At 36.8% G+C, this 14,345-nt stretch overlaps 1 protein-coding gene across 5 annotated transcripts in view; it reads left to right on the top strand.

Annotated features, from left to right (window-relative positions):
- CASK (calcium/calmodulin dependent serine protein kinase) overlaps positions 1-14,345 on the top strand; it is a 133,919-nt gene that overhangs the window by 97,576 nt on the left and 21,998 nt on the right. For 2 of the 5 annotated variants that reach the window (XM_035116662.2, XM_035116663.2), the window contains 3 exons: positions 2,423-2,491; positions 10,656-10,724; positions 11,991-12,026. In XM_035116662.2, the coding sequence (XP_034972553.1) occupies positions 2,423-2,491; positions 10,656-10,724; positions 11,991-12,026 (174 nt within the window). The remainder of the gene's footprint in view (positions 1-2,422; positions 2,492-10,655; positions 10,725-11,990; positions 12,027-14,345) is intronic. The other 3 variants (XM_035116665.2, XM_035116664.2, XM_035116666.2) reach the window with 3 other exon arrangements.

The following is a 14,345-nucleotide window of genomic DNA, read 5'->3' as shown; positions in this document are numbered from 1 at the left end:
TACAATATAAATTATTAACAGACAGCAAGGAGAGAGGTGGCTGGGGGGTCCCGGATCTCAGACTATATTATGCCTCCGCATGTTTTTGCTGGATGAGGGAATGGATAGTACTAGAAAATTGTGAACTCTTGGAATTGGAAGGGTTTAGGAATAATAAAGGATGGCACGCGTACCTATTGCAAGAAAACAAAGGAAAAGATAAAAGTTTTATAGATCATATAATTAAAAAATCGGTATTTAAAATCTGGGAGGAATATAAAAACCTATTAGAAGCAAAGACGCCCTGGTGGGCGTCACCATTAGAAATGACAACGATGAGTGGCCGAGGTAAAAATAGAAAATGGCCAACCTACCAGGAATTAACAGTAAAAGAAGGGGATCAACTTATATTAAAGCCATATGAAGAAATTAAACATCATTGTACAAGTTGGCTACATTATTTACAAATACAAAGCTTATTTAAAAAACATAAAGAAATAGGATTCAATGAGGGCAAATCTAAATTGCAGGAAATTTTGATTGATAATACGGCTAAACCACTGTCTAAGATGTATAAATTTTTATTAGAGTGGGAATTAAAAGATGAGGAGATAAAATCTGTAATGATAAAATGGGCTCAGGATGTAGGAAGACCAATCTATAAAGTGCAATGGGATAAATTGTGGAGATCGACAATGAGATTTACAGCGTGTTCAGGAATTAAAGAAAATATGATGAAGCTCGTATATAGATGGCACCTGACGCCAGAAAGGCTAGCTAAAATCTATAAGACAGAAACAAAAGAATGCTGGAAGTGCCAGGAAAAAACTGGTACGTATTTTCACTGTTGGTGGGAATGTAAGAAAATATATAAATTCTGGAGTGAGATATATGAAAAAGTGAAGAAAATGATAAAAATTACGTTTGAAAAGAAACCTGAATATTTTCTATTAAGTTTAATCCCAGAAAGTATACCTAAAGATAGAATTAATATTTTCTTATATGCGTGTGCCGCGGCGAGATTAGTACTAGCTCAGAAATGGAAAGGAACAGAAACGCCAACAATCCAAGAGTGGCAAATTAAAGTAGTAGAGTTTATGAACTTAGCAAGAATGACGGCGGCAATTAGGAATATACCAAAACAGAGAATAATAACAGAATGGAGATACGTAGAAGAGTTTTTCAAAAAAGAAAATATCAAAACAGAGCTAGTGATTTGTCTGGAATAGAGAAAACATGTAGGAAAAACTTAGTTGGATTTGACAAGAGGGAAAGCAAACTAAAAAGGGAAATAATAGCAAGAGAAGCGATATGTTGGCGATTGGAAGCCAATTTTAATTTAAAATGAATGGATTTGATGGAGATAGGCCCATGTGTTAAGATCTAAGCTGGGGCTAATTTTCCTTCTTTTTTTTTTTTTCTTTCTTTTTTCTTTTTTCCTTTTCCTTTTTTTTTCTTTCCCTTTTCGTTATGTTATGTTATGTTATATTATTATGTTATGTTATGTTATGTTATGTTATGTTATGCTATGTTATGTTATGTTATATTATGATAGGTTTGCCTAAGTTGATTTTGTATATTATTTGTAGTCTGATGGATTTAATTTATTTAGACCAACCTTGATTTGTTTACTTATGTTGATTAAGTTACGTTGGGTGGCTTAAATATGTAGTTATGTTATTTATATTACTTGATATACTATAGTATTTAAGTTGCCAAGTTATTTTATGTTATTAAGTTACTTTAAATTTTTTTTTTTTTTTGGTGTCTGTACATCTTTTAAAATTTTCTAATAAAGTCTATTTTAAATATTTAAAAAAAAAAAAAAAAAAAAAATAATCCCATTCTTTGAATTTAGCCTCGTTGTTGTTTTTAAAGAAATAATGGTTTATGACAAGCCTTTGCATGCTATGTAAATAAATAATAATTATAAAATCTGCAACAAGCTGCAGGTTTCACCTTATAATAATGGTTAATTTAGGTTAGAGTTTTTAATGTTAGTGTTTCAGTATTCAATGCCACTCTCTATTTTTCAATCTTCAATATAACAAATTTTATGCTATATCAAAATTATTTTCTTTGATTTTAACATGTGAATTGAAAAATAGTTGCATGTCTTTGTTGCTAAAGTAAGCCAGGAAATGACAAAGAGAAGCGGTTGAAATCACCAAGAGAGAAGCAGCTTGCAGGTTCAAAATGTTTGTGATTTCTTGCTGATTTCTGAAGACCTCTAATGAGTACAAGTGAACATTACAGGTGCATCTGGTTTGAAATACAGCCACATGATTGCCATATTTTCTATTTTATTTCTGAATGTGAATTTCTGAAAGAACTGCTGAAGCCCTAAGGTGTTTTATTTTCTTGAAATATTTGATTTTTTTGAGTGTTCTGTTGTGTTTTTTGTAAAATAAATAAATATATTTATTTATTTCACTTTCTCCAGAGGGAAATGCGAGGTAGTATCACCTTCAAGATTGTGCCAAGTTATCGCACCCAGTCTTCTTCATGTGAGGTAATGAATTTAATGAATTACTCTTTCTTCTCAATCCTGTAACCTAACTGCCTGCTGATGGCTGAATGTTATTGCTTTCTGGGAAATTGTTTCTGCCTGTGCTGTTAGATCACGCACACCAATTTTACAACAAAGATAACGGAACAGAGGAGTAGCGCTACCTACCTACTGTGTCGTCCTTCTCTCATATTCATTACATCAGCTCATTAAATGCTCCCTAACAGCCTATAATATGAAAAAGGACTTGTACTATTTCCTGCTTTATTTGAGGCATAATTGGGACGCTGGGTGGTAAAAAGCAGGCTTAAGTAAGTTTTTAGTGCAGTGAATAAGATGGTATGTTCAGGAGGACTGTAAAGGCAAAACAAATTCAGAATGCATGGTCTGTTTCTCAAGGAGTTAAAATGTTTAAACTGATATGGCAAATCACTGACAGAGAGAGAAGGATGATACTAAAAGGAAACACACGCTGTAGCGGCAAGATTTTTTTTAATGTGAGAATTAAAGACAAGCTTCTAAATAGAAAAGGGGAAACATTTTATATTTAGATGTTCTAGTAGAAACAAACTGATTGAGCCAACAGCCCAGTATATTGCATCTAGTGAAAATAATAAACATCAGAGAGGATAAATAAATTAGCAAAAATAAATAAATCAGTAAATTGTAAGTCCTTAGCAGGATCATGATTATCAATTAATGGGGGAAATACCTGTTTGTTTATTATAAAAAGGATAACCATGTGACCAAAAGGCAAGATATTCAATGAAGAGATAAAAGTGATATAGATAAATAGGAAAAGAATATTGAAAATGAATTAGTCATTGGGATATCATTTATGATATCCTTTAATCTACCAATTTAGCCAGAGGAAAGCAAAAGCACCAGATGGCTGAAGAATCACTGATATCGGGGGGAAATGGGAAAATAATTATTTTTATTTAATACATTAGGACAAATTTCTGTCTCTAGTACCTAGTGAGAAGTACAATCATGAAACTTCTCACTTATGATAGAAATTAAATAGATGTTTGGCATTGTCAGGAGTAAGCAATGCTGTACCAATTTTATTTCATGAGATAACTTATTTCATTAGACAAGTAAATGTTCTAACATACATAGGGTAGATTTACAAAGTTTGTTCCTGTTGAAAATGCTGACTTTTTGAGTTAGAGTTATCTACCTGGCAGGTGAAATGCCTTGTAAGAGTGAGAAAAATCAAGAGAAGAAAGGAGAAGATTTCAGTTAGGAGAAAAGCCAGCCCTTTTCAAAATCACAGATAATTATTTCATGATTGTAATACAGTACTTTATATCCTGAGCCCAAAGTTCCATATAATCACTCTTAGTTGTAAGAAGTAGAACAAGCACCCCCAAACTTCGGCCCTCCAGATGTTTTGGACTACAATTCCCATCTTCCCCGACCTCTGGTCCTGTTAGCTAGGGATCATGGGAGTTGTAGGCCAAAACAGCTGGAGGGCCGCAGTTTCGGGATGCCTGAAGTAGAAATTCACAGTGGCTTAGCTTGGATTCTTTTTGCAATTCATAATTGTAATGAGGGATGAATAGAATGAAATTTTGGGGGGTCATCTAGCCAAAGAAAATGATGTATGTTCAAAAATATTTAAAGAAAATTGTAAGAATATAACACAGTTTGCAATACTTCCAGAAAGTGGTTAATGGATTTTAAACTGTACATTTTAAAAAGGATTTAAAAGTTTAGGAATATCCTGATATCAGGCAAACTAACAAGGAGATAAATTAGTGGCACATTGTGAGCCAAACAGCTTTCAGAAAATACTTAAATATAATTCTGTTTAAATTATTGTTGGGTTACCTCTTTAATTTTTATTCTAGTTTCATAATCTTTAATTCTGCAATGACTAAGTGTAAAACTATTTAAAACACTTTTTCCAGGAAGTACATGTAACTTCTTAAACCAAAGAGCCTTCTACTTTCTTGTCTCCCATGCAAAATGTTTCTAATTGCTTGTTTGGGGTTTTGTACGTGTCTAAAATATGCTTTGATAGATTTGTTTTTGATTAAATTCATTTTAAGGAAGGATGTTTTTCCTACTTAGCAAACAAACTGGGAGAAATACTATGTAAGTGATGTCATACTTTAAAATACTGCATGCTCAATGTATCAGTTGATGTGGATTTTGGTAGCATATTATAGATTGCCGATATACAGATACACAAAAATATTATCTTCCATTCTAAAATGGCAATTATTTAATTTTGAAGTAAATTGTATTTATATCAGTAGTTGCCAGAAGCGCATATAAACCATTATGCAACATCCATGTAGATTACTTGTTTGTGTCAATAGCACAACATTCCACACTCATATAAAAGGTAAGGAGAGGCCCACCTTGTATTGGAGGCTAGCCATGCTACTGTTTGTCCATTTTAAAACATTGACAAGTTGTACACTCCTATGCAGGAGTCATGCAGTTTATTTAGTGCACAGTCTCCAAACCTTTTGTTTTAGAAGGATAAGTAATACTTACAAAATGGCCTGGAGATTAAAAAAACAACAACCCTGTGTTGGCATCACAAGTCACATTACAAACCGTACTGAATAGGTGCCTATGACACTTTCATACCACAGTCCTCACAACAATCAAAGAAGCAGTGAATATGCTAGCGGGGAACCCACATTTTCCCAGACATAAATCCTACTCAGTGATACAAAGCACGACAATGTTGAGGGGGTGTTGCCCTTCAAAACACCTATACCAAGATTGCTTTAATCCAGGAGGCGGTGAAATAGCTTCAACCTCTAATACTAACCCTCAGCATAAGATGATTTTTAAAGGATAGTTTGTGTACAGTAGAATCTTATTTATCTAAATGCATTCTCCAAACGATTAAGCACATATCTGTAGTCAAGCACTGAAAACAAGTTATTATTTTTCTAGAACTCTCAGGATGTACTTTAGACTTTGATAATCACTTTGAATTTTAAGGGGGGGTTAGATGCTGCCTTGGTCAAAGCTCTCCTCCTCTTAGAAAATAAAATAAAAAGAGAACATAGCTTTACATTAAAATAATACAATTGGAACTTTTTGATCCACAGAAGTAAAACTTGATCTGTTATTGTGTTTCTTCTCATTTTACTTTTTACTTGCTGTTCTTTTTAGTAGTCTATCCTCAATTTTTATTTAAAAAAACCTCAACTTCTAGCATCTAGAAAAAGCTCAGTTTTCAAAATTTGAAAACACAAGTTCTTGAAATGTATGTTTGAGCTCTTTGGAGAAGCTTTGCATTTTTTAAAAAAAGCACCAGGAAATTTGTGAAACCCTGAAATATAGGCTTTGGGTAGGAACCAAAGGTAACATCAGTTGGTGGAAAGCTTCTTCCATGCATGGAAGGGCTGTTTCTGACTTATCAGAAAAGCATTGTGTGAGAAAATAATCCCCAGATCCAGAGGAGTTTCTCCATTTGTACAAGTTTTTTTGTAGGACTTTCCACAAGCTTATTATGATCTACTAGAATTTTTATGCTGCAGCTGGTATTTTAGTTATGTCCAGTTTCTTATACTGTAATGCAGTCTCTGACACATTGTGCCTCTAGCTCTTGAGCAAAACTCAACATGGAACAGAACTAACACATATCCTCCTCCTAGTTGCTGTAAGATAGGCTAATAGTTAGAATTCAAATGTGATGTTGAAATTTCATCCCCAAAAATGTGTTGCTTTGAGTATATTTTTTAGAATGGTTCGGACCTAATGGCAAACCATGGGTTGGCATTATGTGAACATAGTGATTCACTACTTCCTTCTGGTTTGAGGTCAACCTTAATTTGCCATTGCATCTGAATTAACAAACTATGGTCTCAGCATGCCCTACAAACCAGTATTATATAACATCCCTTAACTTTGAGACTCCTCGTCCATTAAGTGCACATTTAAGGAATGCATAGACTGTTTGACTAAAACATAATACATCAGAGTATATTGCCCAGAGCTGGTGACCAACATGACACCCCCTTAATGCTGAAAGGTAGAACACACCTTTTAGTTTGTGAGGCATTGCTTGAGAGGCTTGTTCCTAAAAGGTCCATGTGTTCCTCCTTCTGCAAGTAGCAAAAGTTATTATCTGAAAATGAGGCAATATATACAGAGGAAGGAAATTTAGCTGGAGAATAGCAATGTGAGTTTCACCTTCATATGAAAACCTGGCATGAAGTGAAAATTCAATGGATAAATGGAAATTTGATTTCATTATTTATAGCTGAACATTGGGAATTGTGTAGAAGTCAAATCCATGTTTCCTCCATTGGGTTCTGCAAGTTGGTTTGTAATTTTAGGTGTTCAGAATATAGTAGTAGCTATGTTAGGAACACCTTGCTTTTTAAACTGTGTTCAAATTTTGAGTTGGCCTTTGGTAAGAAAACAGATACAAAGGCATAAAGCATAACAAATCAAAGGAACATTATAAACAAATTGTATGGTTGGCTACAGGAGAATATACAGCCTTTAGTAAAATAGCAAAATCTGTTACTGAACTAGTGTTGTTTTTTAAAAAAGAAGGTAAAACCAAAGGAGTCATGAAGACTTCATTACTGGCTGTTTGCACTTAACATTTATTGTAAAACATTAATGTGTAAACACATTAAAGGTAAAGGTAAAGGGACCCCTGACCATTAGGTCCAGTCATGACCAACTCTGGGGTTGCGCGCTCATCTCGCATTATTGGCCGAGGGAGCCGACGTATAGCTTCCAGGTCATGTGGCCAGCATGACAAAGCCACTTCTGGCGAACCAGAGCAGCACACGGAAACACTGTTTACCTTCTCGCTGTGTGTGTGTGTGTGTGTGTTTAGTCGTTTAGTCGTGTCCGACTCTTCGTGACCCCATGGACCATAGCACGCCAGGCACTCCTGTCTTGCACTGCCTCCCGCAGTTTGGTCAAACTCATGTTCGTAGCTTCGAGAACACTGTCCAACCATCTTGTCCTCTGTCGTCCCCTTCTCCTAGTGCCCTCAATCTTTCCCAACATCAGGGTCTTTTCCAAGGATTCTTCTCTTCTCATGAGGTGGCCAAAGTATTGGAGCCTCAGCTTCACGATCTGTCCTTCCTGTAGCGGTTCCTATTTATCTACTTGCATTGTGTAAACACATTATTGAGGTATAAATGCATTCCTGATTGCTACTGCAAATCTGTTGCCCCCTAATCTGAGGGTAGTTCATTTCTATGAAAGGAAATCTCCCACACACTTTTGTTTGCTAGAGGGCTAAGAACTATTATGGAGGACACTTCACATTTTGCACAACTCTGCTCCTAATTGCTCAAGCATCTCCTCCACTGCAGAGTCCAAAATGGGAGTAAACATGTTTTAAATTCCCCAGGCAGAAAAACTGTTTTAGGGGTGAGCACACCCAAAAGTGCAAGTAAATAAATAGGTACCACTCCGACAGGAAGCTAAGCGGTGTTTCTGTGCGCTGCTCTGGTTTCACCAGCAGTAGCTTAGTCATGCTGGCCACGTGACCCGGAAAAACTGTCTGTGGACAAACATCTGCTGCCTCGGCCAGAGTAGTTCGTGACTGGACTTAACTGTCAAGGGTCCTTTACCTTTAGGGAGGGAAGAGCTAGTAGTTCAAGGGCAGGCGCTTGAAATTGTCTCCCTTCTCTCCCTCTCTTTCTCCTTGGTGATAAATGGTATTGTATTGTGATGGGAGAAAGGATAATCCAGCTGGGGTAACAGTAGGCACCCGATATTGCGATATATAGCAGCACATCATTCAAAATTAGTGTTGGCATTCCAGCCCCAAACTTGAGCTCTTCAGCACAGTATAGCACAGAAGGTTAAGGTTTCAGGGACATGGAAATAAATAACAGTACACTCTTTTTTTTCCATGTCAACTTCCACAGCAAGTCCAAAATAGTGCCGCAGGGCTCCTGTTTCAGGCTGCCTGGAATTCTGAGCTGGAGGATTAGTTTTAGAACCTGAAGGAACAAAGCAGTATTTTGTTGAAGATCCTCGCTTGTCTGATAATGCAAGCTGAGAGTGAGATATGAAAAAAGTATCGTCAATGAGGGAAATTATATGTGCAAATCCCGCTATCGGCCCACTCCCTATGCAAAATTCACCTATCCACAAGTAAAGAATTGTGCCCAAAACTCACTATAAACACCACAGATTCACATATCCAAACATCCAGAGTTTGCCCACTTCCTTATTTCCTTGCTTGCTTCTGCTTTGCTGGTTGGTAGCAGCTATGTTTAGGCAGAAACCATGAAGGGATTGAGGGTGCAAGATCAGATGAATCAGTGAGTAGGAGGGATCAGAGAAATCAGTTTTCCCTTTGTCTCTCTTTTGCTGATTGGCTGCAGACATTTCAGGAAGAAAAAATTGAAAAGGGTGGGGGAGAAATTGGGAAAATCCCAAATTAGAAGTATTTCTATCAGAAATAATGGAAATCATGAACTCATTATGTGAACACTCGCCTGACGAATGATTTTCACAGAAAGTATTGTGCTTGGTAAGCAGGACCTGCAAGTATATGTATTTTAAAAAGGCTATTAAAATCAAAGTAGCACTGTTGAAATTAATGACCCAAAGTAATCATGTTCATTAACTTCAGTGGGTCTACTCTGAGCAGGACTAGCATTGGATACAACTTTATTTTGAAAATCATAGAGTCCGAACGTTTTTCCTAAAAGGATGATCTTACAATATTTCCTAGAAGGCAAATGATTGATTAGGCAGACTTCCCTAGGCAAAGAATACTAAATATGGGACCTACAACAATAAAGACTGCTGCATCTCCTCATTGATAGCACTTCTTGACTGAAGCTACTCCTTCTCATATCAATAGATGGGTGAGCTCTTTTGAGGAAAATATGCAGCTGCCCCTGTTGTGTGTATTAGTATGCATTAGTATTCTCAGATAGATACCAATGCAGGCACAACTTTGTAAGTTGAAATGTATGAGGACGCCATTCATGTCATCTGTTGTTTTGTAACACAAGAAGCTATTGACCCGTTGCAATCTAATATGGTGTTAGACATATTTTACTTATTGTTGGGGAAATTATTAAATCCAACTGAATATTCTCATCCTAAAATATAGAGTCCTGTATTTTTGCCTCAGTCCTTTTTTCTATAACGTAAGTGATTTGTTTACTGCAGAAATATTCAAAAGAAGATGAGCTTTCTTTTATGACAACTTTGTCATGTATTATATGCCACATCAGAAGTGTAAAGATATGTCTTCTAAAGAGTGGTTGGGGAAACTCAGCCCGATTGGTGGCATATTATTATTATTATTATTATTATTATTATTATTATTATTATTAACAATATCATACTATTCCATTTGTTTTTTAAGCAAGCTATGTTTCTTCATGTTGCCCTCCAGATGAACTACAGACTATGAAAAGCCCAACAGAATTTACAGATTATTATAGGAGGAAAGCCTCCCCATATAGACCAGAAAGATAATAGCAAGTTTTCTATTCAATTATGTCCCAAGATTTCAAAATACTATGAAAGATGCCATTCCAAGTTACACACACACACACACACATGTATGTATGTATGTATGTATGTATGTATGTACATATATATGTATATTTAGTATTTCCCACTTACATTTCAAGTTATAAAAACTAGACATTAATTTAGATTGTGAATTTAAAAAGTATGAAAACACTCGAGACTCCTGGTTTCCACATCATGCTAAGCCAATCCCTGGTTTAGCATGAACTTCAGAAGAGGAGAGGGTAATAATTTTGCTCCTGCCCTGTCGTTTTGCTGAGATAAGCCGTAGCTTGATTCAGTGTGTCATCTGAATCTGGATGCATGGTTTCACTCTCCCAGACAAACCTCAAACTGTAAACCATAGGAAAAAAACCTTGGATAAAACTGAACATTAGTCTAGAGAGAGCTAAACTGCAACTAGGTTTAAACAACACACAGAGCCAAACTATGGCTTAGTACAATATAGCATCAGGACCACCTGGGGAGAAGCAAAGCGGCCACTTGGTTCTCTTCCAGAGTTTGCACAAAGCTGTGGTTTGGCTTTGTGTGATGTGGAAAGCAAACTGGAAAATAAAAGGCAAAATAATTGGTCACGAGCCTGTGGATATAACTGTTGACATGAATATATCTGTGTTCTGCAGTAGTGTTGTGTGATAATGAACCTTGTGTCTTATTTCAGAGAGATTCCCCCTCTACATCCAGACAGTCCCCAGCTAATGGCCATAGCAGCATTAACAATTCTGTTTCGGTAAGACTTCTAGACAGAGAGTATTCAGATCTTGTTGGTGCTCATCTACCATTCCTGTTATGATTACATGTTCAGTAGAAAATTGTCTTCTGCTGATAAAATCAAGAATACTTAGAAGTCTAGTTCCCCATTTGCTCTCATTCAAGGGTTTACGCAACAACATAATCTTCTCATTAGAATCCCTTTAATGAGTTACATTCAACTGTAATGTAGAATTTCACTCATCCCTGAAATATGCTTATCATTACCCTCATCCTGACTTGCTCAAAACTAAGCAAAAAGGCTAATTTCTATTTTCAACTTTTGAAGTGGTCTTTTGAAGCAAAACATTTGCACAGCAGGTATTTGGAGGGTTTTGGTTTTTTTAAGACCTGGACATTTTTTTATTTTTAAAGCTCTGTAGATTGCAGTATTGGTTTCCGCTATCTCAGTTAAGGAATTGGTGTGTCCTCTGCTGTTGTGGTATGTGCACATATTTTTGTGAAATATGAGCCTTGCCTGGATATGAAAAGCAAAAGGAACTGGCTTTAAACTGCATTTATAAGCCCAGGCTATTAACATCACATCTTTAACACAAAGTACTTTCTTTTTAGTCATATGTTCAGGAAAAAAAGGTACTGTTAAACGTAATGGCAGACACCGCTATTTTTTATCATTTGTTTTTCTCTGAACATATATGGTAAAACACTAGAAAGCACCTGTAGACAGATCCTTCCTTCAGAAATACTTGGATAATTGTGCTGTTAACACATGTACTATAAGTTGAGAAATGGTATCTGTTTCTGCGAACTTTCAGTTAACATCAATATAGACGGTTCTATATGTTGTTTAAAATACTGCAGTTGTAATTAGCTACAGGAATAAATTGGTTTAAGTATAAACACTAAAATTTATATGAATTAGAAATCTATTTAGACATAACGGCTGGATACACAGTAGCTTTCAAATTGTAAAAACAATTTATTTATATAATTGTCCCATTAGGAATATAATTAGAACGTTAAGGCTCCTCCTTTGCTTACAGGTGCTTTTGTGTTGAAGATGATGAATTCTTATTGAAAGCACATTTTCTGTCTGCTTAATTTTTACCTGCTTTCTTCAGCTTGCTGCTAAACAGCCTGGGTTTGACATTTTTTCCTAATAAATGATTATTTCTGAAAATAAATTTGTTGTTAATACTTGCAAATTAACTATTTGCTTTGATACTGTTGACTGCTTTCAAAGTAAAATGAAGTTTTCTTTTCCTGGGTTGGCTTTGTTCTGCAGGACTTGCCATCAACAACACAACCAAAAGGACGACAGGTGAATAGCTATTCTACATGGAAGCTTTCCTAATTTAGCTCCTTTAGTTTGTAGCAATTGCTCCTTACCATCTCAAATGTGGTATTCCATGGTGTGCTCACTTTAAAAACTTTTCCCATTTTGTGTTTCACTTACCTAGCTGATTCACCGTAGTTTCCTGTGACCTGAAATCTAGTTGTAATTTTTTATTACAACTTTTATTATTATAATTTCTAATAGTAGCTAGATTCAGGACCATGTGATGTGTTGATGCCATCATTCTTCTAATGTTTTGTTTTCATTGCATCTTCATGGTTGTCGTTTGCTGCCCGGAAACTAATATTTAGGCATTTACTATACATAACAGTTTTTCATGCGTGGTAGGAGTTGTGCTTTCTTGAGTATTTTGGTCTTAATAAATACTGAATTTTCTTAAGTTTCATTATGCTGAGGAGGGGGTGATTAAGGGACAGTTCTTACAAGCGGGAAATTTTTATTTATGATTATTACTCAGGTATCCTGATAATATTTGGTAATACCTTTAGAATTTATTTACTTTTATTTATTTATTTATTTGCTTGCTTGCTTGCTTGCAGATTTATAAACTACTTCACAACAAAAAGTAACTGAAGTGGTATACAATAAAATAATATAAAGTATTACAAGCACCATGAACAAAGGACAATAAAACCAGTTCTGTAGTTACAGTTATTGTTGCACAAAATGGCTGGGTCACATTTCATGAAAAGCCTTTTCAAACAAAACTCCCTTTAGTTAAATATAAAAACAGCTAGGTGTTTGTCTGATTTCAAATGGTAACTGATTCCAAAGGGCAGCTGCAACACTTAAAGCCTAGTTTCTACTGCATACCAATCACATCTCTGGGGCATGCGATACTCTTAGCCAGGATATATGGGGTGAGGCAAGTTGTTTAGGACATTACATGTTAAAAGCAAAACCTTGAACCCATCCCAATAGCATATTGGCAGCCAGGGCAGTACTGTGGCAAAGGTTTATGTGGTGTAAACAGGGTGTCCCAGGCAGCAACCTAGCATCTATATTCTGCAACATCTGCAGATTCCAGACTAAGCTCAAGGGCAGCCCCACATAGAGCACCCTGTAGTAGTCCAGTCTTCTGGGTACCAGGACCATACCCACAGTGGCCAAGCTATCTCAGTCCAGGAATAGACATAGGATTTGAACTCTGTTTATGTGCCCTCATGCAGCCCACTCACAGCATTCAAACACCAATCTAGAGCCTGATTCAGATATTGCAAAGAAGCAATTGTGTGTCATCATATTTTTTTTGTCTCAGTGTGCTTCACTTTACAATTGCTTACCCTCAGCTTCATTTTCCATTTTAATGCTCATTCACCCAGTTTGAATAGATATCTGTTTAGAGCACCTTACTGTTCTTACCGCCCTGAATGAACTTGGCCACTTTGCTAATCACCTGTAACACTACATCATGACTAAGTTAAAACAAGCACTGGTCCCAGTATTGGGGGACCTCACATCCTGTCATTGTGAGAACTGTCTCCCCCCCCCAACTCTCTTCTTCCTGCTTGACTTGACTTACTGATCCCTTAAAAGATCATGACTGACTGCTAAAAGTACTCAGATTCCGTTAATGAGAAATTCCATCAAAAAGTTTTTTGAAAGTCCAAGTTTGCAATATAGCCTCTCAAATAACTATTGCAGGACGCAGGTGGCGCTGTGGGTTAAACCACAGAGCCTAGGGCTTGCCAATCAGAAGGTCGGTGGTTCGAATCCCCGCGACAAGGTGAGATCCCGTTGCCCGGTCCCTGCTCCTGCCAACCTAGCAGTTCAAAAGCACGTCAAAGTGCAAGTAGATAAATAGGTACTGCTTCAAGCGGGAAGGTAAACGCCGTTTCTGTGTGCTGCTCTGGTTCGCCAGAAGCGGCTAAGTCATGCTGGCCACATGACCCAGAAGCTGTACGTCGGCTCACTCAGCCAATAATGCGATATGAGCACCGCAACCCCAGAGTTGGTCACGACTGGACCTAATAGTCAGGGGTCCCTTTACCTTTACCCTTGCAGAAGCAATATTGGTCCTTTCCAAGTACAGAGGCTGATCTTGGAGATGTTAACAGATCTTTGTTAGATCAGCTATTTCATGTTTGAGTTCTTTAAAGGTAAAGGTACCCCTGACCGTTAGGTCCACTCACAGACAACTCTGAGGTTGCTGCGCTCATCTTCCTCTATAGGCCGAGGGAGCTAGCATTTGTCTGCAGACAGCTTCCGGGTCATGTGGCCAGCATGACTAAGTTGCTTCTGGTGAACCAGAGCAGTGCATGGAAATGCTGTTTACCTTCCCGT

Source organism: Zootoca vivipara, chromosome 4 (genome assembly GCF_963506605.1).
Source record: "Zootoca vivipara chromosome 4, rZooViv1.1, whole genome shotgun sequence".
Lineage (NCBI taxonomy): Eukaryota > Metazoa > Chordata > Lepidosauria > Squamata > Lacertidae > Zootoca > Zootoca vivipara.
The sequence above is the reverse complement of the archived record's forward strand: the minus strand, read 5'-3'. Positions and strand labels throughout refer to the sequence as shown.